At 32.4% G+C, this 27,232-nt stretch overlaps 1 protein-coding gene across 2 annotated transcripts in view; it reads right to left on the reverse strand.

Moving 5' to 3' along the window:
* The window catches only part of Sh (Potassium voltage-gated channel protein Shaker), a 153,155-nt gene that overhangs the window by 56,714 nt on the left and 69,209 nt on the right, over positions 1–27,232 (reverse strand). For both annotated transcript variants that reach the window (XM_090106140.1, XM_090106135.1), the window contains exon 2: positions 26,022–26,309. In XM_090106140.1, the coding sequence (XP_089962266.1) occupies positions 26,022–26,131 (110 nt within the window). In that variant the 5' untranslated portion in view covers positions 26,132–26,309. The remainder of the gene's footprint in view (positions 1–26,021; positions 26,310–27,232) is intronic.

Genomic DNA, 27,232 nt, shown 5'->3' on the forward strand with positions numbered 1-27,232 from the left:
CGAAAATAAAACTAGAGAAAAGCGGAAAAGAAATTTGTATGGTAAACAGTTATCGCGCGATAAAGCGAAGTGCACGCTAGCGGCTACGGAAACCTTCTCAACTATACAATGTATTTCTTTGACAATCACTCCGCTATCATTTCTGCGATATCGTATAACTACGTCCACTTTAAAATGAAATGAAAACCGTGAACTTACACTAGTCTACTTCAGGACCTAGTTTCTCACAACGTTATCCTCTACTGTGTTTTGTGTAGTACTAGTTTACTGCCCGCGGCTTCGCCAGCTTAGTCTAAAACCTAATAAATTATGTACTGTGTGTAAAAATTTAAGCATATAAATGGATAGGTATAGGGACACAGACAGCGACTTTGTTTTATACTACTGAGTGATTATTGAGTTTTGTTACCTTTTAATGTTGTTAGAACCAAATAAAGACGATTTTATACATAAAAAAAATAACTAAATATAAAGAACGTGCTAACCAAAGATGCTTTTAAATTTGATAAACAGTAAGGGCGAGTTTGAAAGTTGCAAATGAGATTCGTTTCAATGCGAGTCAGCTGAGTGTTAATTCAATGCACGCTATTAGTAAATCAGCCGCTATTCATACCCGCACTAAACATATTCGCTGTAAATTGACCTTCAGGCATTAACGTTGCTAATAACTATATGTATACAGGCTAATGCCGTAGCTAATAAGTAATAACTATAGGTTAGGTATAGCTGAACTTGGCGGCCCTGCACTTAAAATTTTTGAACGTCATTTAAAATGTAAATTGGCTGACACGCCCGTAATACCTTCTTTAGACTTATTTTTAGGTTTCAAGTGCTTTATTCATGTGTCTTATGTTGTTTTTTGGCCTATTTTCAGATAAGTGGTACAAGGTTATATGTGACAGACCTCCGCTTTCTAGGCATAAAGAAACTAGGCGCTTTTTAGGTGTGACAATTAGTCGATAGCGTTCTTTGAATTCGTTCGGTTGTTTTTGCGGTTTTAGTTTTTATATAAAAGAAAATTCTATGTAGAGGTGGTTTATACAATAAATGCTAAGATATTATTTTTATTAAATTTATTATCATGTACGTGATAACAAGTCAATTATTATAATATAACTAGCCGCTCCGCGCGGTTTCACCCCCGTGGCTCCTCTCCTGTTGGTCGTAGCGTAATGGTATATAGCCTATAGCCTTCCTCGATAAATGAGCTATCTAACACCGAAAGAATTTTTTAAATCGGACCAGTAGTTCCCGAGATTAGCGCGTTCAAACAAACAAACTCATCAGCTTTATAATATTAGTATAGATAAAAGCATTTCATAAAATATATTGTAGCAAGCATTTTTTTTATTGAAATCAGATTTAACCCTTAATAAGGCAAAGGGATATAGTTTCCCACCAAGACTATTTTGAAAAACATGTTTATTTTACATGAAAGATAGCCCATAGAATGAACGCAACCGAAATATACTATTCTTTAGAAGATTTTAAATTTCATAACTTGCAACACTTTTCAAAAAATGACTACCTTATATTGAAATGGCAATGTCAAAGTTCAGTGACGTGAAAAAGTGCTAAAATAACGGTCGATTTTTGGTTACTTCCGAGAAAAAATCTTATAATGTTCAACGAAAAATCTTGTAAGTAGATTATGTTTCCATCTTTTATGAAATGACAACTTTAGCTATGTTTTTTTATTGATTTTATGCGTATAACATTGATAACAGCGTTAAAATCTGCGAAATACTAAGTGGGAAAATTATTCCCTTGGCCCGATTGAGTTTATAATTTATTTCTTATTATATATATGAAAGTTTGAACTCACAAATATGTCAATACAAAATACAAATAATAATAGAATGCTGAAATTTGAATGAAAGTAAGCTTCTTAGGGGATGTAGATGTGATATTTACATGTAATAATTTATTTGTAACAACTTTGGAGTTCCAGATGCGATACGTTTACTCAATGTCGGCGTCCATCTTCCAGATGAAGGAAATACTTACAAAAGATGCTGATTTTGTAGCACAAAAAAGAGGAGAGAAGAACAAAAATAGTATGTTCCACGTGCCAAGAAATGTTTTAAATTATTCCACGAGGCTTCACCCCAAGAATAATAATTATATTTTTAACACGCTTTTAGCTTACTTGTAATTAGCTATATTAATTATTAGAATAAAAATGGGATTGCAATACCGCTTTTTATTTAGCATGCATGATAATATTCATAGGTTAATAAAATAAAAGTTCGTAACGCATAAAAAAAAATTAAAAAATAAATAAAATGAAAAAAGCGAAACCAGGTGAAATACTAGTATATGAATAACAACAAAACTAGGCATAATTCCCTTTGCCTAAATAGGCGAAGGGAATTATTTTCCCACTTCGAGACACAGTGCACATACATAATCGGGCAAAGGGATATTATTTCCCACCCAAAAAAAGGGGGTAAAAAACCATCCCCCCTTTTTCAAAATACTTTTTTTAAATTCTGCAGTATCTATTTACACTATTTCCACTGTAACTTACTTTCTAGCTGTAACACAGGCGCGCGCCTTATTAAGGGTTAAAAACTTACGTAGCAATGCGGTTAATTTGAGTGTTGAAGTATTGTAAGTATACCTTGAAGAGAACTTAGCGCTATCAATACTATATTTGTTAGGTAAATGTTTTACAATACTTGTACTAATAAAAGTTATCGTTTTCAATATGAAAATAATAACTAGCCTACTTACTTTAAAGCGCTCGCAGCGCTGTTACGTTGAAATTGTTCCCTAAATAAATTTTAGGGTTTTTATATCGTTAGTTTTTTTTACAGCGAAACCGCAAAAGACGATTGAATATACTCGTACATTATAATATTTCGAACGTCTCTGGCAAGGCTAGGTTGAAAATCACCGCCATTAAGGGGTTCCGCCATTCGGTCAGGGGGTATGCCATAGTATGTAGTATTACTACCAGTGTGGGAAAGAGATGGCGTTGGACGACCTATATAGCGCTGTCCTTTTTACATGCTGGAAATAATACTGCTTAAAGACATCGTGGTACGGGGGTGGTCAATAATAGAGGTAAATGAGCTAAATTTTGGCTGCGGTGTAACTAAATGGGATGATTCGGGGAAACTATAAAATAAAAACAAAAATAAAAATAAAAATAGTTTATTTCCTTTCTAAATTTTACACAATTTGGAGTAGTAGGGCCCTCCTAGTAAGTTTAAGATAAAACCTGTACTACTACTGTGTAACTATATCTATAATGACCGTCTAACCCACTTCAAAATTAAAAAGTTAGATAATAGAAGGAACGCATTAGACTAATTATTAATGTAACTATTTATTTAAAATTTTAAACGGTCATATAAACTGTTCGGCGTTGCTATCAAAATTCAAATTTAGAGTTCCTTTTACATACCCCAGAAATCCCGTTAACCTTTTATCTCCTCCATTGACCATTACGCAAGACTGTCCTTGGTTCCAACTCTCCGATTCCCAGACTATGTAGACTTTACAATAAATATGCTAAAGATATGTTTTCCCTTAGTCTAAATAAATACAGGTTCTGCATACATTGGGCTATGGGAAAATAAATTACCTACAGGTACTACGACAATCTCGTTACAATGTGTGCGAGATCGATCCACTTAAAATACTTTTGCTGGACCATTGTTTTGCGAATTTCAAAGGAATGTATTTGGGAATGAAAGCGAAAGGGGAGAGGAGACAAAACTCAATAGACATTTTTAAAGGTCAGTCGAAAAATACTTGTGACAAAACCCAAAATAACTCTTAAACCCAAAATAACCCAAAATAACTAGTTATTTGAGTAACCATTCATTCACTTATAACACAACAAATAAAACCTCTCTATTGAGAATACTCAAAGAAAATCTTAAATCCATCTAGCGTTAAATAAAACCAACTATTTTATTAACCGCTTCAACGTTTGTCCGCTCACAATAGCTTATAGAACCGCACGGATTAACACGTTAGCATTCCTGTGATTCTCAGCGACAAACGAAAACATTCGAAAAAAAATGTCGTGTTCAATAAACGCGATGCATTATCCACGCGAGTGGAAACCAGCGCGATCCATTGTATGGGAACAAATGCAATTTTACCGTACAATAGACTGAGTATAGCCGCGGAACCCGTATTGGTCCAATAAATAATATACACGGCGTACAAAAGTTTATTTTTATGATTTAACTGCTTGATTATCTGGTAACATGCACAAAACATGAGAGCATGTTTGCACAATTTTGTTACAATAGAGGTACATGTAACAAGTCGAAAATGTAGTGTCCTATTATGTAGTCCCAACTTCTCTCTAGTTAGGCGAATATACCGCAGTATGTAACTCTAACGTGAAAGTTTTGCGTAGCGTCCCGCAATATAACGCTTGCTTTTTGCTTCTAAAATGCTTTGAATTTCAAAGTTTGAAATACGCTTTAATATGGATGAAATATCCTTTAATATTACATTGCAAGTAAAGAGCAAACTAGCAATAACAATAAATCTCTATCCGATGAAAATATCTCCGAGCGTAATCTGAAAACACTTAGCGATATTATTGCGTTAACATTTAATACCTTTGATCCTTTTATCGGATAAAGCAAAGCATTTACAGAACCAATTAGTAAATTGTTAAAGATTGGTAATGTTTATTGTGTAATCCTTAATCCACATAAATGAATAAGAGCTTAACAGAACAAGTGAGAGAGGCTACATGTATGTAGTACGCATGCTTGTAGCTGCAAAGATGTGTAAATTTGGTGAAACGCGCCCAAACTAACGATGCGGCATTTACGTGACTGAGCGGATCTTTAGCGGAATGAGAATGCGGCATCAAACTGCGAATAATACGTAATTAATATTTTGCTTTATGCCGTAAGATAGTCATGTATGATATGAAAATTATTAATTTGGGTTATACGCAATCTTATGGATACCACACCCAGGGTTGCGAATATAATACTATAAATATTTTTTAATTTAATACAATTTGTTACGGGGCTGGAGGCGAATACTTATCTCCATTTATGTAAGATCCTTTTCATGATTGACAAAAAACAAAAAACCTACACATATTTGGCAGTTCAATTATATCATCAACCCTAGGCGTTTCAATCACACCCATACATTAAAAAAATATTTTCCTCAAGCCCGCAAGTAAAAAGCACGCATCGATATACCGTAAGGAAACGTAACTTGTGCGGACGACATTCGTAAAGCCTTCCGAAACAGGAAATAAAAGAGAGCAATTCCCGTTGTGCGAGTGAGATAGCTCATTTGGCCATATTGATCGCAGGAAGGCGGCCTTACCCAAATTTCGACCAGGTAATTGTAATGATATCATTCTTAGGTCTTGTTATGTCGTTACTTCATTGCACATCCTTCGTTACAATTACATAATCTATAAATACCTGCAGACTTAATAGCTGTAGATTTTTTCTCGAACGTTAACAATAACTCATTGAAAAGTAGGTAAACTACAGGAAAAATATTGGACTGTTTCGAATGCAGATCTTCTATGCGGATCTTCGCACACATGCATCGGGCACACACACATGCACAGTTGGATTAGCGTAGTATATAGGTTATAATAAAGTATACAGTTAATCCCACCCCATGTCCTTTATTGGGCCATAGGGACGATATATTACTATATGTGTGTATCTGCTTTATCTCTACTTATAATAAAACCGCTTCAGGAAAAATTTAAGCTTCATATGAAATTCTTTATGAAATTATATAAGCAATTTTATTTCAGCTGGTGACTTTAAATGCAATTTACAATTGAAGGAAAGAGGAGAAAGCACAAGTGACGCTTTTTAGAAAGAGACTAAGACTTATTAAAAAATATATACTTTAATGTTGGCATAGCATTTTCACAAATTTTATTCAGATCTGAATCTTTCCGGCCGTGACAACGTATTGCCACAGAATATATAATAGTAGCTGCTTAGCTAGCTTAGTTAGCTACAGAAAACGCTACAGAACGGACACTCCCCGCCTCCCGCCAAAATTAAACACTTACCTCACCCCGCACGATCAGGCTAAAAATGGTCCACATTTTTCTACAGGGACGATACGCAACGAAGATTGACAACATTAATCAAATTGACTTAAAGTAATTTTATTATTTTGGATTTGTGATTATCGTTTTTCGTAGAAAATGGTTAGATATTGTGCTGTTTACGGATGTATTTCATCAGAAAAACGGGAATTTTTTTTTACGCTAGTCAAAAATGTGCCAACCATAAAGCGTTAACACACACATTTGCAGTCTCTACGGTGTGACTGACAAAACAATAATTTTGTATGGAGTGTCCGGGGTGCAAGAAGCTTATATCTAATACACTGGAGATTTCAGCACAGTATTACCATATTTCCAACAGTAGTGCGACGAATGTACTTGTGCAGAGAAACGGAGGGGAACTGGCGGGGGTCGGATCTATATAGACCCACACAAAAAAATATCGTGACGGACTTTACGTACATAATTTACAATGAATATACCAAAGAAAATATCCGATCGAAAAATTGAAGTACGAAACTAATAAACAAGTTCATACAAACAAATATTATATGTAAAAGTTTCATATTGTGAAGTTGAAAATATATGAGCCTTTTAACTATTCCATATTAAAAATATACGAAGTCATAATATGTACGTTATTCGGAATTGTTTGAATGTTTTCAAATGAAAATTCTGAATTACCGATTGCTAGCTTTGTTTTATAAAAAGGTTTATTTGAATTTGAATAACACGAATTATGCTTCACTGGCTATGTAAAATTGAGATATAGACAATTTTATATTATACTAGCGGTCAGCCCCGACTTCGCCCGTGGTACCTACATGTTTACGTTTTTTTTCATAAGAACCATCCTTGTACTTCAAGGAATAGATTCCGTAGCGCACGCGATGACAGAATTTTTATTAAGGATTTTTTTACACCTTGGGTTACATTATTGCATTTTTGGTAAGGATCTCTAATTTTTTTGAAAATGCAATATAGCCTATGTTGCTCAGTGAAGATGCAGCTTTCTAATGGTGAAAGAATTTTTGAAATCGGTCCAGTAGTTTATGCGTGAAAACCATACATACATACACTTTATAATATTAGTTTAGGTAGATAAAAGCAAAATTATATGTTTTAACAATTCAACAATGTATTAATTGTTTATTGTAGCTTCTTAATTTACCACATTAAAACAGTAAGCCTTAAAATAAAATACGATTTATAAAACAAAAAATGTAAAAAAAAAAAATTAATAAATGGGCTGTCTTTGTATATAATGAGTAATTAAGTAATTTAATTTTTTATCTTTTTCCGAGGATGAAATGGGTATAAGACGTAAGAAATTATATAATGAATACCGTATTTTATTGATAGTTTAAAAGTAGTTGGAAAATTGTTTGATCAGAGCCATTGATGAAGTTCATTACTATCAATGCAAAAGGGATTCAATATAAATAGTAACAAGATTGAAATTACATAATCGTACGATTGGAAATGTCACTGATTGCAATATCATTTGTGTCAGTTTCATTAGAGTTCACTTCATTTGTAGAATATAAAATTACTGGATGGAAATGAGATTATCAAATCTATATCTACTTATCTACTTATATTATAAAGCCGAAGAGTTTGTTTGTTTGAACGCGCTAATCTCAGGAACTACTGGTCCGATTTGAAAAATTCTTTCGGTTTTAAATAGCCCATTCATAGAGGAAGGCATAGGCTAAATATCATCTCGCTAAGACCAACAGGAGCGGAGCCACGCGGGTGAAACCGCGGAGCGCAGTTAGTATATCGGCTTTTCGGTAATATTTCAAAAGAAAAAAATTATCTGTTCTAAGTATAATATTTTACAGCATATTCAAAAGCAAAATGATGTCAATAAAAACATTTCAGGTAGTTTAGGAAGTGTGCCTGATTTAGTAAAAGCTTATTTTCACACTGTTTGTATGCATTTCCTGAGAACATTTACTATGGTGATGTTTATTTTTTTTAGATTTCAATGAATAAAAGGCTCCCCAAGTTTTTGAAAAAAGCTGATATTTTGACGGGTGACTTTTCGATTGAAAATTAGGTTGTTTTTTTGGTATTAATTCAAAATAAGGCGAAAAAAAATATATTTTCAATCAAATAAATTACAGTGTATTTGGGACATAATAAAGTAAGTTTCCACCAAATTTCGTAGAAAAAAAAAATTTTGAAGTAGATAAAAATAAAAAACCAAAAACTTGGTTTTTTGAATTTTTCACGTAAATTTTGAGGTTATGTGAAAAAACTGGAAATACAAAAGTTGTAGATCTTTTTATTACTACAACTTTGCCATTGAACTTTTTTCCGTAGGACTTATAGTTTTGTCGGAAATCGAGAGAAACCATTTTTTTCTCTTAAAAGCTCCCCCCTCCCACTTCCCGAACTCGGACTGACCGTAATTTATTTTTCCTTTTATTTTCATCATATTTCCCTCCTTTTCTAATGGGTTTCATCCGACTGCGATTTTTTTTGTTTCAAAAATTATCTACTCTAGTCTAAAAATATACGCAGATATTATTTCTATCTTCGAGATTGAGCGAAGTTCTGAAAAGTTTAGAATAACAATAAAAATAAAATAAATTTACGAGTTTATGACGAAAAATGGATAGAATATTTCTTTCTTTAAATTCTGAATCAATTATTTCTCAATTATGTGCGTTCATAAATATTTTATATAGAAAATGTAAATGACGTAATGTTAGTAGGAAAATAACATATCCGGCACGTGCAATTATATTTTTAATGATACGCTGATTAATCCAGTCTGTAGGTATTTATGCTCTACAAAAGGTGGCGTAGAAAATGTTTTGAAATGATATTGTTTAGGTATGAAAGGTTAATCAAAATCCAAGTTTTCGACCTTGACGGACCCAGGCGCTAGCCGCCATCTTGAATTAAAGGTGCTAAAATTAGGTATTTTTTAAATAACTTCTCAATTGTTTACTAAATCACAAAAGTGACTATGAGGGGTTCAAAGAAGACAAAATTACCTACATTTTTTTCATACATGATTATTCTGTAAGTCTTAAAGGTAAAAAGTTACAAGCGACGGAAATAATAATATTTACAGAAATCATATAATTTTAATTTTGTTTAAAAATTGTACAGCTATCATTTTTTAATTCTCTTTGATGGCCCGGGCTGGTTAATGGTGGCTTCTTCATTATCGTCGCTGAAATTTTCTGTTTCATTGTCTGTATTTTTAGTTTCCAACCATGAAATTTCGTCATCATGACCAGAAGAAATCGAAGACGCTGGAGCACGCTTTCTAGTAACTTTTTACGGAGGGGACATGGATAAGGAATTCTTAGAAGATATCCGATATGAACGATTCGTAAAGTTATCAATAAAAAGTAAATTAAATCGACGAAATTTCATGGTTGGAAACTAAAAATACAGACAATGAAACAGAAAATTTCAGCGACGATAATGAAGAAGCCACCATTAACCAGCCTGGGCCATCAAAAAGAATAAAAAAAGATTGCTGCACAATTTTTAAACAAAATTAAAATTATATGATTTCTGTAAATATTATTATTTCCGTCGCTTGTAACTTTTTACCTTTAAGACTTACAGAATAATCATGTATGAAAAAAATGTAGGTAATTTTGTCTTCTTTGAACTCCTCATAGAAACTTTTGTGATTCAGTAAACAATTGAGAAGTTATTTAAAATATACCTAATTTTAGCACCTTTAATTCAAGATGGCGGCTAGCGCCTGGGTCCGTCAAGGTCGAAAACTTGGATTTTTATTAACCTTTCATACCTAAACAATATTGTTTCAAAACATTTTCTACGCCACCTTTTGTAGAGCAGAGGCTTTTACATTTCCCCACAGACTGGACTAGATTGATTTCAAATATAATAAAAATTACATAGCGAAGAATTAATAAATTGACAATTATAATAAAAAGCCGCATAAAACAAACAAAATAAATATGCTTGACATCGTAATTTATTTTATTCGAAATCGAAATTATTTTATTTATTTATTATACTTTTAAACTCTACTCTTTTATCACAAATCATTGAATTTTCTAGATGTATCAGATAGTTGAATAAAATGCTAGAATAATTTATTATTACCGCAATGCTGACGAATAAATTTTAAAGCATTATTGTTACTTACACAGTGTTTTAATTTCAAGTAACTTCAAAGGAAGTTTTAATTTGATCCCCTAAAGATTTCATCACGCTCGATTCAGGTTGCTAATATATACTTAAATCTTTTATGAATTCCTCTTATGTATATATTTGAAATAATAGTGATCATATACACTTTTGAATATAATTAAATGATACGATTATTTATCCAGCGCTTTTGAATCATAAAATGCCTCAATATAACTCAACATCTAAACACAACATTTACAATTCCACATTGAATTCATCTTAAACTTCGTCAATCCTCAGCCTAGATTCAAGAGCATTACTTATTTATAAATAAATAATTAATCGTACTATTCAAGCAGTCTTACTAAAAGCGACAACGCACAGTTATCAAAGCGTCCCTTATTAGGGTCTAAAGTCTGTAAAATCGGGGCCGTAGTCCCTGTGTGGCCCGGGCGAAATAGGGCACCCGAGCCGTGACGTCACTCGACTTCCACCGCACTGCCCACGTGATCGGTTGTAATATGTTTTGCCTTTTTTAGGGGTTTTGGGCTACAACATACACTATGTATGTAGGGAGTTATGTAATATGTTTATTATAATATGGACAAGTCAATGAATAAAAATAAAAATCTTGGATGAAAATGTTTACCTTAATCACAGAATACATAATAGTAGCTAAACGCTACACACACACTCTCCGCCTCCCGCCAAAATAAAACACTTACCTCAACCCGCACGATCAGTCTAAAAATGGTCCATATTTTTCTACAGGGACGATACGCAACGAAGATTGACAACATTAATGAAATTGACTTAAAGTAATTTTATTATTTTGGATTTGTGATCATTATCGTTTTTCGTAGAAAATGTTTAGATATTGTGCTGTTTACGGATGTATTTCATCAGAAAAACGCGAATTTTTTTTACGCTAGTCAAAAATGTGCCAACCATAAAGCGTTAACACACACATTTGCAGTCTCTACAGTGTGACTGTCAAAACGATAATTTTGTATGGAGTGTCCGGAGTGTGCCTGTTTAAATGGATTTATTATATAGAATTGATACAATTAAGATAATTGCTGATACAGATTGTGGTGATAAGGATAATTGTCTAATATTATTGAGTAATTACCAAATGATGTAACACTTATCTGAAGATTATGAACGTATGTGTGATATTAATTAATTACCGCAATCCTACTATCAGTAGGAAGAATATTATAAATACGAAAGTTTGTGTGGATGTGTATGTGTGTGTTTGTTACTCTTTCTCGCAAATACTACCGAACGGATAACAAGGAAATTTATTTTACACATATAGAGGGTAACTTGGCTTAACACAGGATAGGTTTTATCCCGGAAATCCCACGGGAACAGGAACTATGCGGGTTTTTCTTGCGAAATGCGGGCGAAGCCGCGGGTGAAAAGCTAGTCTAATATTGAGCGCGTTGAGAGTAAAATTTCAAGGTCGCGTCATGGAGTAAGGCGACGATTTTGGTATTGAATCTTAGCAAAGAAGTTTCACTTCTGACACGTAGGTATGCTCGGCACACATGTTTTTTGTATGATTTAATACACTAAAGTTAAACATAAATTAATTACGTATAAAGGTTGATATAGTTTTAATTATAGTCAAAGCACAGAATACCTACTTAATAGTAGATAGTCAAAGTGAAGGTTTTTGCCTGTGTATACAGCTGTAAAATAGAGGAACAAAACAAGATTAACCGTATTATGTTCACAATGCAGATGAATCCAAAGAATAACCCCTTTGATGTAGAGCTTACAGCTTAGATGTTTTTAGAATGCCTGGAGGCTTTTTCTAAGTGTAGCTCACCTTTGAACGTACTTTAAAGGCGCGAAAACTATGTTGCAATACTTTACCTTATCTTTTGATATTTATTTTCTTTGAATATGAATAAAATAATAGAATAAAGGAGTCTAATAATAGTCTACTAACTAACTATTCTCGTAACTATTTCAGATAATAAATTGCATCAATATCTGTTCAGCCATTTTTACCAAATTCATTGCATTGAATAATGATGTTTACGGATTGAGAGATATGTGATTAAACATTAACCGTGTTAGGAGTTAAATCCTTCTATTGTACTTATGTGTTGTTGCGTAGATTTGAAATTTATTAGGCAAATGTGTAAATAACATTAGATATATAATTAGAGAAATCATCACATTCGAAGCTTATTTAAAAGTAATTAAAGTACTATTAAAAATAATGTTTAAATAAAACTGTTTTTTTTTTTATATTGATAAAGTACTATCATATTTCTCCATTCTTTTATACTCCACAATTGCTACACTCTGCAATCACTTTACAGCGAAGTTTTTAAATAAACAGCAGGTGAAGAAATTAAATTCTAAATAAGATCTCGCGTAAGTGTAAAATACTCCTATTAAGTATATTGAAAATAATGGAAAAGTGTGTAAAATGAAGCTTACACATTACGACGCAACTACCCTTGAAAATCTTTCTTAAATAATATAAGTATAAGACCCTTGCAATAGAAAATATAATAACATGCAAAATAAACATTTATTTAAAAAATATTGCAGATTAAATAGCAGACATAAAATGCAATTTATTCTCCCTATTTGTTCTTCTCAATGTAAACTTGGGTAAGTAATAACGTAACAAAGTATCATAATATTGAACATTATTTGTGAAATATACGAGAGTTTACATCCCGATATAATTTCTTTTAATTCAAGGTGAATGCGCAATACAAGATAACTTTTTATAATGCATTAAAAATAATCTCATACTACACAAATAATAATTTTGAATTCTTATTATTATACCAAATTAATCATACTTTTCCTGAGTCTTAATTTTGTCTTAATTTACAAAGATTATGTTGCAAATAGGGAAAATCCCTATTAGACATTTATATTATAGGACAGTGGAATAATTATAAAATGGATAAAATTTCACTAACATTATATATAACAAAAAACAAACATAATCAAGTAAATCCAAACACCGAGTGCAAATAGGTTAGTACTATTAAGTTGAAGTTAGCACTAACAAACTATACTCTCGAGCTGTGTAGACGTGGGTTTAATCAAATAAAACCGTGTTCAGAGTGGATCCTGTCTGTAAGTAATTTATTTTGTACAGTTTTTCCTTTTAAAGCTATTTCAACGTGTAGCTTCGTAGGCGAGTGCTACGACGTAGCACGGCGTAGATCGCTACGGTGACTAGACCGTTTTTAATTTAAAGTTGAGCTAAGAGGTAATATTGAAGTACTTAAAATGAATATATTTATATTAATAGAAGTAGATTTTAATACTAAATAATTTTCAAGTTATACAAATTTATTTTATGACCTTGCTTATTATGTACGTATATGTATACAGAGTAATTACACATAACGCTCAAATTACCCGTAATGGATTAAAAATAACTAGTAAATTATAATTGTGTTTGTACATTGCTCTTTAATCATGTAAATGTACACCAGCAAACAATATAGCCACGTCGATTAGCGCACAAACAAGCTCCATTAGGTTTTATTTCCAACAAAAAAAAACACTTGGTTGTCAAACGGTTACAACACAATCAATTACATACACCTATAATTACAATGAAATACGCTATAACTTCAAACGTTCGTTCACAATCTACACGTGCAAGAATATATCCATACTATATACCTAAGTATATATAACAGCCTTGATATTTATCATATTGTCCTCTTTTCTCCTGGGAACATATCTTGCCATTTCACGATAAACGCGTGTTCAAAACAAAAGCCTGTCAAACAGAATTCATAAGCATGTAAGAAAGTATACCTACTTTTAACATGTTTTAGTAAAATGAGTAAACTTTAGCTTTGGCTGTAGGAAGTACGAGTAATAACACTAATTCATTTCAGTTACATCTATACTAATATTATAAAGCTGAAGAGTTTGTTTGTTTGTTTGAACGCGCTAATCTCGGGAACTACTGGTCCGATTTAAAAAATTCTTTCGGTGTTAGAAAGCTCATTTATCGAGGAAGGCTATAGGCTATATATCATCAAGCTACGACCAACAGGAGTGGAGCAACGGCGGTGAAACCGCAAGGAGCAGCTAGTTTTAAATAAATACGTAAAATTTTGTACCGTTACGATTAATTGCATAAAATGAAGGCTTTTAATGCATACATTTAAATAAATGCATCCCAAATTGGATGTTATTGAGATTATTGTGAAGCCAATTAAGTTTTATTCGTAAAATTAAATACATTTTTGTAGTTCAATCCTGAGGCGTGTCATGGCGTTAAATTATAAGATAAATAAAATGTGTTTTACGCTTGCTTTGTTGTGTAATGAAAATAACTATTGTTATAAATGCATTGTATGATAAAGTGTCACGTTTAATTACTAATAGCTATTTTAAAAGTCTATTTAATGTATGCTAAAGTAAGTTTTAATGGTTATATAAGCAAAAATCTGTTCAACATCCTTAAGATAAAATATCAAACTGAGAGAGTCTGCGTATAAATATTATAATAATTTGTATAGAGAGTATATTTATAAGTTAATAAAGTACATTTTTAATTATTTATATTACAAATTTAATATTTAAAGAAATGCTTGTCAGAAAAGTTCTTAGTTAAAACCTAAGGCCGTAATCGGATGCCGAGGCTGTGCGGTTTGGTCCAAGTCGCTAATTAAACCACGAGGCTTATAGCAACTTTGCTATAATATGTAATTACTAATATCACTATATTGGTATAGAATATATGCAATAGCTCTATGTTATTAAAATGCTATTTTTTTTTTAAGGAAATACCGTAAATGATTTGAGTAATGAATATTATTTAAGGTTAACATAGCATTATTACATTGTAGCATAATATTATGTAATAAACAAGTAATCTTATTAATAGTAATCTTATTATTCAGAAACAATAAAAATATGATATTAATTAGTCTATTAATTATCCATTCTATAGATATTGATACGAACAAAAAGAATTACGATTAAACTATAAAAGTTCGCAGTCAAAAATGATTTTCTACACTAATATTATAAAGAGGAAAACTTTGTTTGTTTGTTTGTTTGTTTGATTGTAATGAATAGGCTCATAAACTACTGGACCGATTTTAAAAATTCTTTCACCATTCGAAAGCTACATTATCCACGAGTAACATAGGCTAGGTTTTATCCCGGAAATCCCACGGGAACGGGAACTATGCGGGTTTTTCTTTGAAAACGCGGGCGAAGCCGCAGGCGGAAAGCTAGTAATAAATAAAGCCACTAAATTGTAACCAGCTATTGTAACAAGGCGTTCATTAGTGAAACGTATTGTTACATATAACGTTTCACAGCGGCTCGCTTCGTAGACCTTCAGCTGTTCCGTGAACCTGCATAATTTGCTGGCCTTCTGAACGTGATGACATAAATAGTAGTCACTTATCACGGAATAACGGGATTTTTTGCTTTTTATGTCACCTTTGTTTGACTTGTATGGTTTTAGTAATAAATTGAGATTTATCATGAAAATATTGTGATCAGCGATGTGCCTAATACAAGTAGGTATTTGTCAAATGAGTGAATCTTGTACAGTTAGCAGAAATTATTTTTAAGCAGTTTCTTTTTTTGCAAGCATTTTTTGTTTTTTTTTAATCATCAATTCGACCACTCTCTTGAGTGTAATTAAGAAGAACGTTATCTAATGACCTCAATTATACTGTAACTACAGTCAATTATACTATAACTATAGTGCGATCGTAAACCTGACATCGTGAGGATGGCTCGTTCTACAATCTCAGGATAAAAAAGACTAGTTCTATCAAATACACTATCAAATACACAATCACAAATAGGCTAATCATTTACTTTCTGGTACAGAAAATTGAATGTAACATCACAAGTGAAACAGGTGTACAAAACAAAGGGACATTCCCAACGTTATCAAACAATTTTCCAAATAATTACTTCAATTACATTAATATAATAATAAGACGTGAATATGAAACGTTCTGATAGCAATCTGAATACGTTAATTGGCGTAACTTCAGTAGTTAATTGCAAAATTGCAGTACAGACTATATCGCGAACTGGCAAACGTAATAGCATTGGTTTCCATTTCCAACTATTAATAATGTTTAATATTATTTGTTAGAGTTACTGTAGAATTTTCTTGTTATTGTATAAGCTCATATTATTTAAAAATATGCAAATATATTATAATTCTTCTCTCTGAAGACTAAACTAATGTTTACTTTATGAAAGTACGACGCATGTCACACGTCACATGTCATAAAATACCTGTAATTGTTTGTAATATTTGAGTACATAATATTTATTTGTTTCGAAAGTTGGTGTCTGAGTGACACTTTAGTTCATAAAATAATAAAGAACATTAGATATTCACAACGACTTCAGATATCTACATATTATTTTATATGAAAATTAATAAAACACAGTTTTTCCTACAAGTAGGGTGTCCAACCGTCGATGTACTTATCTTAATGGGACTTATAATTTTACATACGCTAAATACATACATATCGACAGCGGCACACCCTGTACGATATACAGCAATATACAGCCTATACTTAGTTTTAATACAAAATCCATCACACTAACGCCAATCGGACGAGCCCATCAAATCTTAGCACGCCATTTATGTCCAAATTCAATCGGATGGACATATTGGCCATATCAATATTGAGTATGACATCAATAAACCGCAATATTATATAGCAATCACGATATTGCTCGGTGCATTCCTATCCGGCACATTTCCTTCGGATGCTGAGGAAATTGTCTCAAAAGTATAGCCAATAAGCGGGCCAATAGAGACTAATATTATAGCGGGGAATTTATTTGAACTCAAAATGTAGTGGACTGATTTAAAAAATTCTTTTGACACCAGATTCTTTTGAAGAGAAGGACATAGGGTATATCTATTTTGGTTTTTATCCGGGGCATTCTGAACTGAACAAATAAGTAGAAGTTCTATATGTAATAATATAAACTAGACTTTAAAAGTTTAATGTTTATGAATTACTAGCTGTGTACAGCGGTTTTTCCCGCAATGCTCCGCTCTTGCTGGTCTTAGTGTGATGATATAAAGTCTATAGCCTCCCTCGATAAATGGGCTATCTAACATTGAAAGAATTTTTCAAATTGGACCCGTAGTTCCTGAGGTAAGCGCGTTAAAACAAACAAAAAATCTCTTCAGCTTTTTAAGCTATTACATAGCTTCTATCGCGGGCCCTGAGCGCGGGGACCGAATCGAGAAATTCCGTAACGAAAATACCTCACGCTCCCCACTCCAACGAACACGGAGGTGTGGCTCGAAGGCATGCTATGCAATAGCTTTACCGCGGCAGTCCTCGAGTGCCACACGTCTTTTTTAGTATATAGATTCCGTATTATTCATACTAATATTATAAATACGCGGGTGTTTGTTTTTCTTTTTATCCCGAAACGGATTTATACCATGTGATTTTCGTCCCTAGAGATAGTTGGGAGACTAGAGAGTGACATAGGTTATTTATTACCGCGGTGAAAGATCTCATTCCCATGTGAATTTATTTTCATTACGCGGGCGTAGGCGCGGGCGGGAACATAGTTATCTGTAAATGCCTCATTTAGAGGACCAAGTAACATTGTGTTTACGAAAAGGACAATGTTTTTTTCAGTTTTTGAAGTGAAAACTTCTTCAGCGGCGTTGAGCACTTTTTCTGTAATGGGTATAAAATCTTAAACTCGCGTCAGGACACGTGACCTGATCGAAAAAGCGTAAGACGGATACCATTCCAAAATATCAAACATGCTCAACGTTAATAATCAAGTTTTCACTTCTGCCGGCACTCCCCCAGTGCAACCCGTCTTTTTTTTATTTTTTATAGCAATTAATATCTAATAGTGGCGTAGTAATAAAAAGTGTAAAACAAATTTATTGTTTAAGCATTATCTCATTATTAATAAATAAGTGGGTATGTGTCAATACACATCTATAAGTAACACAGAAATAATATTAATAATTTGATCAAATTCTACAAACATTAGAGCCTATTTCATTCTACTCAAATAAAACATATTTCTATCCTTAAATTTTCTATGTTTTTTATGGAAACATGTGAAAGTTGGTCTGAAAAACAAAAGCAATCATTGAACCATCCCAAATATTTTGAGCTATCCGATTTGCAACACATTTGGTGGTTCATTATTTATATTAACTATATAAACTATATTTAAACCAAATATATGAACTTAATTTTAAAAGTTTTTTTTTTCATTTAACCACTTGCCGTTCGTCTCGACATAATATATAAACATTCAGTACAATTTTTGGTTTAAATGGTCAAATAATTTTTAAAACTGTTAGACTACTTAACATACTTACCTCATAACAAACAAACAAAAATATTTTGTCTTTATAATATTAGTAGATACAATATAGAAGTGTAAAACAGTGATATCCAAATCAAGCTCTCACGAAATAATAGCATTTATTGGTGAAAGCTCGGTTCAGATCAATGCATTTCGCGTGGGCGGGATCGGTATCAAACGCTGTGTCTAATTGGCCCAGTAATTTTGTGTTACATTTCAAACGCTTTAATCGTTCGATATTGATACTGTTTCTAAATAACAATGATGTTGGTAGAGGTACTTTCTTTTGTTCATAGCTTCAATAAAAATATGTTTGAGATGAAGTGTTGTAATAAACATGTACCTATGTATAAAGTGATTATAATTAACAACAACGATGTTAGTGTTATTTATTCAGTGCAAATTGAACATAATGAATGTGAAAGTCTGTCCGTATGTCTGTGGATAAGCCTCTAATCAGCTGATGACGACAAAATTTGGAATGAATAGCTGTGAATCCAGGAACAAAAATCTCAATAAATATTAAGAATAATTCGATTGTTACCAATATAATACCAATAATATCTAAAACGTTTAATATACGAATGCGTTTAACGTTTTGTACTTTGTACTTTTGATAAAATTTAATATAAAAGTCCGGATTATAGAATAGCGCGTAGTGCGTAGCTCGAGTGGCTCTTTCATCTTCACACTGCGTCAAAATGATGTTATTAATTATGGCAATAAATATTTAAGTGTCTCAATATAGTGTACCTACGTACGTTTTGTCTGCAATGTGTATTAAATTCAATTTATTAATTAACATAATAATAATTAATATACAAAGTTTATGTCTTTGACTTGTGACCAATAGTGTCTGCACATTATAAGTAAACGAATGTATCGCAAATTTTAAGTAAAAAATTTTAATGTCACATATTATTAGCATAAAAATTGAAGCATTTCTCATTAAGTCTTCACGCTTTTTTCCCAACCGCAGACACGTCTTGTATTGTGCCGTTTTATCAGAGAATACGATGTTACGCTAACATAATGGACTGCAGTCATTTCCACTCTAGTGAGCAAGCGACGCACAGCGCCATCTAGCGGGAAGTAAGTGAAACTATCAGCGCCATCTATCGGAATCTTGGCGAACTATCTAAACACTTGAACTCTGTAACGTTACAACAGCTGTACTTCAGGATTCATGTAAAGTTTTATTTATAGCGCGCTCTGTAGCGCACAGATATGATTTTGTAACGGCCGGCATCCTCGCTACGCCTTTTGATAAGTGTTCCGCCGCTCGCCGGCAGATGGCGCTGAAATATATTGTAAAAACTTTCCGTGTTCTTGACGCAGTGTAGAATTTATAGCAGCTCATTTACCAAAGTTTCTGAAAATGCCAGTGAAACCAAGTGAAACAGACGTAGAAATATAGATGTAACAGAATAGCATACTTAGCAATTTATTTGGTGCATTTATATTGCACATTTTAATAGCTTAATATCACTTTCAAAATAGGTTTTCATTATAATTAAACGCTCTCCGACCTGATAATTACATTTTGCAGCCACAAAAACAATACAAAAACACAAACAGAAATTAAAGCGAATTTTACAGTCCTTGGTAAATATCTGTTAAGCTTGAATTTGAAAAGAGCTCGAATACAAAAGATACGATTATGTGGCGAGTAAATTTTTTTGCTTGATTGTATTATGAAAAGCCTCTCTTACATCGCTGGTTTAATGAAACGTGGGTTGTACCTGCCTACTTAATGAACTCCTTGAAACAAAAGTAAAAAAGTGCCTTTAATTAAGCTGATGGCCGCTTTTGATAGGATGCGTGAATAGTAAGCACACGTGGCCTTTTCGGTAACGAAGTAAGTTTAGTTATTTTTAATGATAGCAGTTTTATCTAAATTTGTACCTAAAGAGGATGAACATACTGACATATGGACAGATTTTATGCATAGTTTAAACTAGTAGGGTTTAATAGGCTAGTTGAAATTTTGCACAATGCTTACTTTTAGTGAAGTCCCGTGTCCCCTAGTCGGGCATGGGGCAGATGCATTATTCATACAACTGTTTCACTTGCTTTTGTAGTAAGCACTAAGAAAATTTTAGAAATTCGCCTCTTATAATAAGAGAAGAATAAATGACAAGTTAATGTAATAACTGGTGTAGGTATACCATCGGTAAACTTTTCGGAAATATCGTTTTCATCAAGATATTAATTCACCGTTGGAGTGTTATCTGCTGTACGTTCGTTAAAAAGTAAACATCAATTTCAATTTATTTGCCGACTCGTATATACGCGGTCTTTCGAATTTTTGATTGGAATCTGAGGTTTTAACCGTTAGAGAACTACCAATAATAATTGATAGTGAAACGAGTAACTCTAAAATAATATTTGCTCAAATCTAAATGAATCTCAGACAGACCGACATTAAAATGAAAACTTTACATTCCCTAATCGCTCGAATTTATCATTAGCCGATCAAAATCTGTGACCCACATAGAAGTTGCCTGAACACAGTACGTGTAAATCTTGAATAGTTCTCTGAAATCCACGGTCGATAAGTACTTCCAAACGTCTCAGTTTTAATTAGAAAGACTGAATTTTAGTTATATGCGGGTAGCCGTGGGTTTCGGGACACATGCCTCTGGGTACTGCAGCGTCTAATGAATTTGCATTCTGGCATTGAACGTTTGTCTGCTAAATTAGTTTGTTTTGTGTCCTGTACGTGTACCTTTGGGAATAGGAGTTGTTTATCTGTGATGGAATATTCAATATAGGATTGAAAAAATGTTTTGATATTGCAAAGGTACTTATTAATTCGGTACCTACATTAATAAAATAAAGAAATAAGGATAATTTAAACGACCTCAAAACAAGCTGAAAACGGGCAACTAATTACAATATATATTCTGAATTATAACATAAAACTCGTTCTTACATTTCTTTAAAAAAGTACTGAATAATATTCAGAGCTAACTCACTCAAGCTCACTTTGTTATTTATAACAAAAAGATAATATTATGCCCGTTTTATGCTTCATTATGTATTTTTGTTGAAATAAACTCAATTTAACTCATTATTATTTCATAGAAGTATTTTGTATAAATTAGGAAACATGTTCTTTCTAAGTTTAGCAATTTAATTATTTCAGAAGAGAGATCTACACGTGACAGGCAAGACCTGTGTGCCAAATTTCACGAATATTTATCCTTTTTTACGTCTGAAATCTATGGGAAGTAAGTATTGGTAAGGGTAAAGGGCAATAAACAAAGCAATCGTATAAAATATGTATGTATATTTTACGGTATTAAATATTGTTTAAACATTATTACAGTTAAAATATATTATGTAAAGAAGAAAAATTATGGCCAAAATTTAATGCTTTGACATCCTCCTCCGCGATAAGGTACTAACTTGAAGAAAATTTGGCGAAGGCACTATAAAAGTAAAGGTAGAAAAGTCTGAAACCAAAAAAATGGTCTGACTTTTTTAAGTGGTGAAACTCACATAATATAGAAGGGATCCGGAGTATGTTAGATTTCTACCGACTAAAACTCCACTGTGTTTGGAACGCGCCGCTTCGTTATCAGTTTCCCTGTTCCCAACTTCCCATACTTTAACTTTGAATAGTTTAGGACTAGATGGCGTTCTTATAATATTTCAGATTATTTATACGTATATATTACTAGCTGTGCTCCGCGGTTTCACCCGCAGTGCTCCGCTCCTGTTAGTCTTAGCGTGATGGTATATATAATATAGCCTATAGCTTTCCTCGATAAATGGGCTACCTAATTTTTCAAATCGGACCAGTAGTTCCCGAGATTAGCGCGTTCAAACAAACAAACAAACAAACTCTTCAGCGTAATAATATTAGTACAGATTCTTTTAACCAAAACTATGAGGGTGACATGACCCCCTAGCGTTCTATGTCCCACTTTATTGTGACTCAACAAGACGTGATATAATTTTAATATTAAATCATTTACAATATGACTCATTTAGTTTCTACAACTTCGGACAATTATAAAGAATTCTGTGAAACACAAACACTAATAAAAAAGTCTCTACAAATGTTATAAACACGAGAGTACTAATATATATTTCGATGTCACAAACGGGTTAACTGATTTTAATGAATAGCATAGATTCGTTCTAGGTGATAGGCTACTTTTTAAGTAAGTATTTATTAATTTAAATCATCACTGATATCATATTATGCTTATTGGTCTTATGCAAAACATATTTTTATAATATATAATTGTTGTTTTAAAGAGATAACTACAAATTCTACATTATATAAATAACTTAGATTACAAATAAATATTATGTAATTATAATGTTTGATGAGGGTTAAATAGGGGATGGAAATCTTATACAGGAAGACTTCTGTATCGTGAAGTCAGAAATGCACGTGAGCGAATATTTCATCTTTAATCTCTTAAATTAATTACCTCGAGTAAGTAAGTAAGTGAGTAGTAGAAGTGAAGTGTGTGTTTAATTACTTTAGATAATGTTCACTAAAATGATTTATGTATATTTTTAACACATATCAATGCGGTCATTAAGTAAGAATGCTTTAGCATAATATTATATTATTAGCACTACGATTTAAAATCGTTTTAAATCCGTTGTAAAACCTTGGATGTCTAATTGTGAAATATTATTCATTTTGTTCTTTTAATTATGAACCAAAAGCCAGTGCATTTGTTTCTTTTCAAATATTATGAATAGAGCATTGCAATCTACAATTCAATGTCAAAAGAAGAATATTAAATAAAAATATGCACCGATGTTTTAATAATTTTATTCATTTACATTTAGTTTTATTTATCATCTTCTTATATATAAAAATGAATCGCAAAATGTGTTGGTAAGCGCATAACTCGAGAACGGCTGAACCGATTTCGATAATTCTTTTTTTATTATATTCCTTGAAGTATGAGGATGGTTTTTATGTAGAGAAAACGTAAATATGTACCACGGGCGAAGCCGGGGCGGACCGCTAGTTAGTTATAAAAGCTTATTTTATAGGGAGCCATGACTATTTTATGCATATATTTTTAACTGACATGTTACTTTTGCTGCTTAAATGTGATGCTGATTCTTATTTTTTTAATCTATACATAATTTATTATCTACATATTTTAATATCAACTTAGTAATGAGCATGGTAATCATTTAATTTGAAATAATAGAGAAGTATTCACTTTTTATGTTATAGGATAAGAAGTCGATATCTTCATCTTAATTTTGAGTATTTTCACAATCTCCAAGACATTCATAAAATCTTCACAAGCGCAGTAGAATTTGCGAGTAAGTGAATATTTAAAAAGACCAACATTTTTGTGGCGTATATCTGACATTGATTTTAAATGTACGTGTTCGTATAAAGAGTATTAAGTGTATGTTACAACTTGAACACGATTCGAACGAGCGGGAAGTTTTCCTCATTCTATTGGAACTTTTTGGTAAATTTTGTACAAAATACCGCTGTTGGTTTGAGGAAGACTTTAATAAATATGCCAAAAAACATCGGGCTATTAAAATTTGATGAAACAGTGTTATCTACTTAATATTTTGAAATAAAATGAAAATTCTTTCCCATTAATTAAACCCTTAAAATGAAAGGAAGGAAAATTAAGAACTGATGAGTAAAAACAAAACAATTAAGAACAAAGAGGAAGATAAAATATAAGGTAAAAGTGGTAAAAATCTTATAAATCGAAGATAGAAGCTACATTACCCGTCAATAGCACTCTGCAGGTGGTATAACATGGTGTTACGTGACATGACATGTGTTCCGCGGTGTGGATGTCACTTGGGTGATTGCAAGCCATATGCATTATGTTAATACTGGCTTTACGCTGTTCTGCTTTTATGGTTAAGATGCTACTGCACTATGTGCATTTGGATATAGTTAACTAATTGTATTGGATTGAAATTCATTTTTTGTTTAATTCATACAGAAAAAGGTGTAGTCGTTATCGACGTAATATTAGCTTTTGTTTAATTTATGAGCACATAAGAATTTATGTTGTTTGTTGTTATTGTTGAATGTTACTAATATCACAATATGTTATTTAAGATTTAATTTTTGCGCATTACCGTTTCATCAAGATGTTTTTTCATCGTTTCAAGCAGTGATCAGTATAATGCGCAGATGAATCGAAAATCTATTATATTTATTTCTTGTTCGCCTTTTTGTGAAAGTCCAAGCACCACTGAGCCACTGCTTCATATAATATGTTACACTATGTGTTATATGTCATGTATACGGAGTTTATGGGTATTGGACGTAGAGCTATCGTTTCTGAGCTTTGGCTTTGAGGTCGTGTCAGATCTTTCATTCCACTGCACTTGCGATGGATTAGAAACTGTATTCGGTTTTGCTGAAAATTCACATTGTGTTTATTTGATATTCATTTTGATGTACACAATTAACTTTGTAAAAAATTATTGTTATTTTATTTATTTTGGTATATTAATTTCATAAAACAATTTTTTTTTGCAAATAATAATTAATTGGTTAACTACTCGAAGCTCTTGACGTAATACTTCGCTATTTATTAAAATTTTTAATCATTTTTGAAAATATAGTTATATTTAAATAAAATAAAAATAAAATTATATTTATTTGCCAAAAGGAAGGTTATTAAAATAAGTACAGATTTCGACAGCGGACCCCGCACTAGGCATAGCCTGTCTCCCTGGGCCATACAACGATTGTACGATGAAAAAGGAGGTTCACAAAGGGTTATATTATTTTTATTAATGTAAAAACAAATTATACTTACAAAATATATCAAGAAAAGAGCTTCATATATGAGCTTTCGAGCTGATAAATCTAATGTTTACACGTATGAATACCCTCTATTTTTCACGTATACACTATACAGGGCATTTCAAAAATTGCTTCAACACAGAATGCCTTGAAATTTAAAATTACTGATTTAAATTCATAGATAGCTATTGTGCGGTCTGATTTCTTGACCTGCTTTTTGGAAGCACGTACCATATCTAGTGTATTCGATCGAATATTTGTTCTTATAAATATTGATTATGTGTAATATTTTCTTAGTATTATTTTCAGAAACAAAAAGAAAAGGTTGTACATGTATCTTTTCATTTAAATAAAATGTATTGTACCTATTAGGTAATTGACCAAACGAATGGAGTTAATATTAAATCAAAAAATGATTATACTGACGAGCAATGATTGATGACTAGTTGTATTTCAGTAAGATTAGATCTAGCTTGCGTTATCGTGGGCAAAACGCACACCAACCAAAACTTTGGCAGAGCGAAATTCGGCTGAAAAATATATTATAAACTTCAGCAGCTATAGACACAAATATCCTCTTGCCTGTCACCTTTATCTATCATCTTATTAACGTATTTAGCAGCAACATCTTGTCTTACTGCCTTCAGCAACTATAACAATGACGGATATAACATGTGATCAGATGTAGATTCATGCTTAGTATAAGTACAAAATACTTACGCCTCGGTGTTATCGTCCCGGGACTCCGAGCGCTCCGCGTTGGCCTGGCCTCGCCGGTGCCTGGCGCGCTGCTCATCGCCCAGTCCATACAAGCCGGCGACCGCCGCCATCTCGCTATACCCTAACCACGCAGCCCACCGCCGCGCACATCATAGCTACAACTAACTCTGCTAACTAAGCTACGTTAAATCTTTAACTAATTCGATTTTGGACGCCTTCATTTGATCATCACAATTGTTTTATTGTATCTTGTCATAAGTAACGGTTACGTAGGCGGTTACATCGCAACTGTTGGTTTTAAGAGTTACCTATTAGATGGTTTGAGGAAGAGTTTACCTTATCGTACGTACAATGTACATTAATGTGTGAATTTTATCGCCAATTAAATCTAAAATAATTGTTATTTTTACTGAGGAATGAATATAACCAACTTTTAATGCGAACATAAATCTTAGAAGTCGAATGTCAATTATAAGGAATTCAGCAAATAGAAGCGAGATTTCACTAGCCGCGATCCACAAAGAGTCTTAAGATTAATTAAATCTCTTTGATAATCAAACGTAATGATGAAGATGTGTTTGAAACGGTTTCATTGTAAAGGATATAGCTGATGCAGTGTTAAGGCTTCTTTTATAAGCGTCACAAAGGAGTTCAATCTTCCCTGTATTTAATATTATGTGGGTATTTAAAGAAAACTCTGCCTCAAACCATATCTTATTTATTTTTATCTTTGTATAACAGAAAAGGAATAAAGCTAACATTTTAGATCGCGTTTGGAGTTTCACAGATATTCTAAAGTTTTTATAAGTATGCAAATACTGATTTCGTTTTGGAACATAGGATAAATGATTCTCATTTAATAAGTTATTAATTATTTCACAGTAAGTGAAGTGAGTGAAGAGATGCATATTTACGCAACAGTTAATTATTATATTTTCACATTAAAAAAAAATTGTTTTCTATCTGACTATACTTTAATCATTATCGAGTTTTCTAAAGCGTGTCATATAATGAGGCAATTTTCTTCAAGTCTTTATTTATAATAGCGTTTGAACTAGGGTTGTACAAAATATCTATTCCGCTAGGTACCTGTACATAAGTTCCATACCAATCACTATTTCCTAGAACCCAAACTCTCAATAGATCTTTCTGAACGGATTTACTTTCAATCTAACCTACCCTAATATACGATAGGGTTGTCACACGTTAGA

This window comes from Colias eurytheme, chromosome 1 (genome assembly GCF_061535395.1).
Source record: "Colias eurytheme isolate Ceu_HAF_F1 chromosome 1, ilColEury1 Martin Lab GWU primary, whole genome shotgun sequence".
Taxonomy (NCBI): Eukaryota; Metazoa; Arthropoda; class Insecta; order Lepidoptera; family Pieridae; genus Colias; species Colias eurytheme.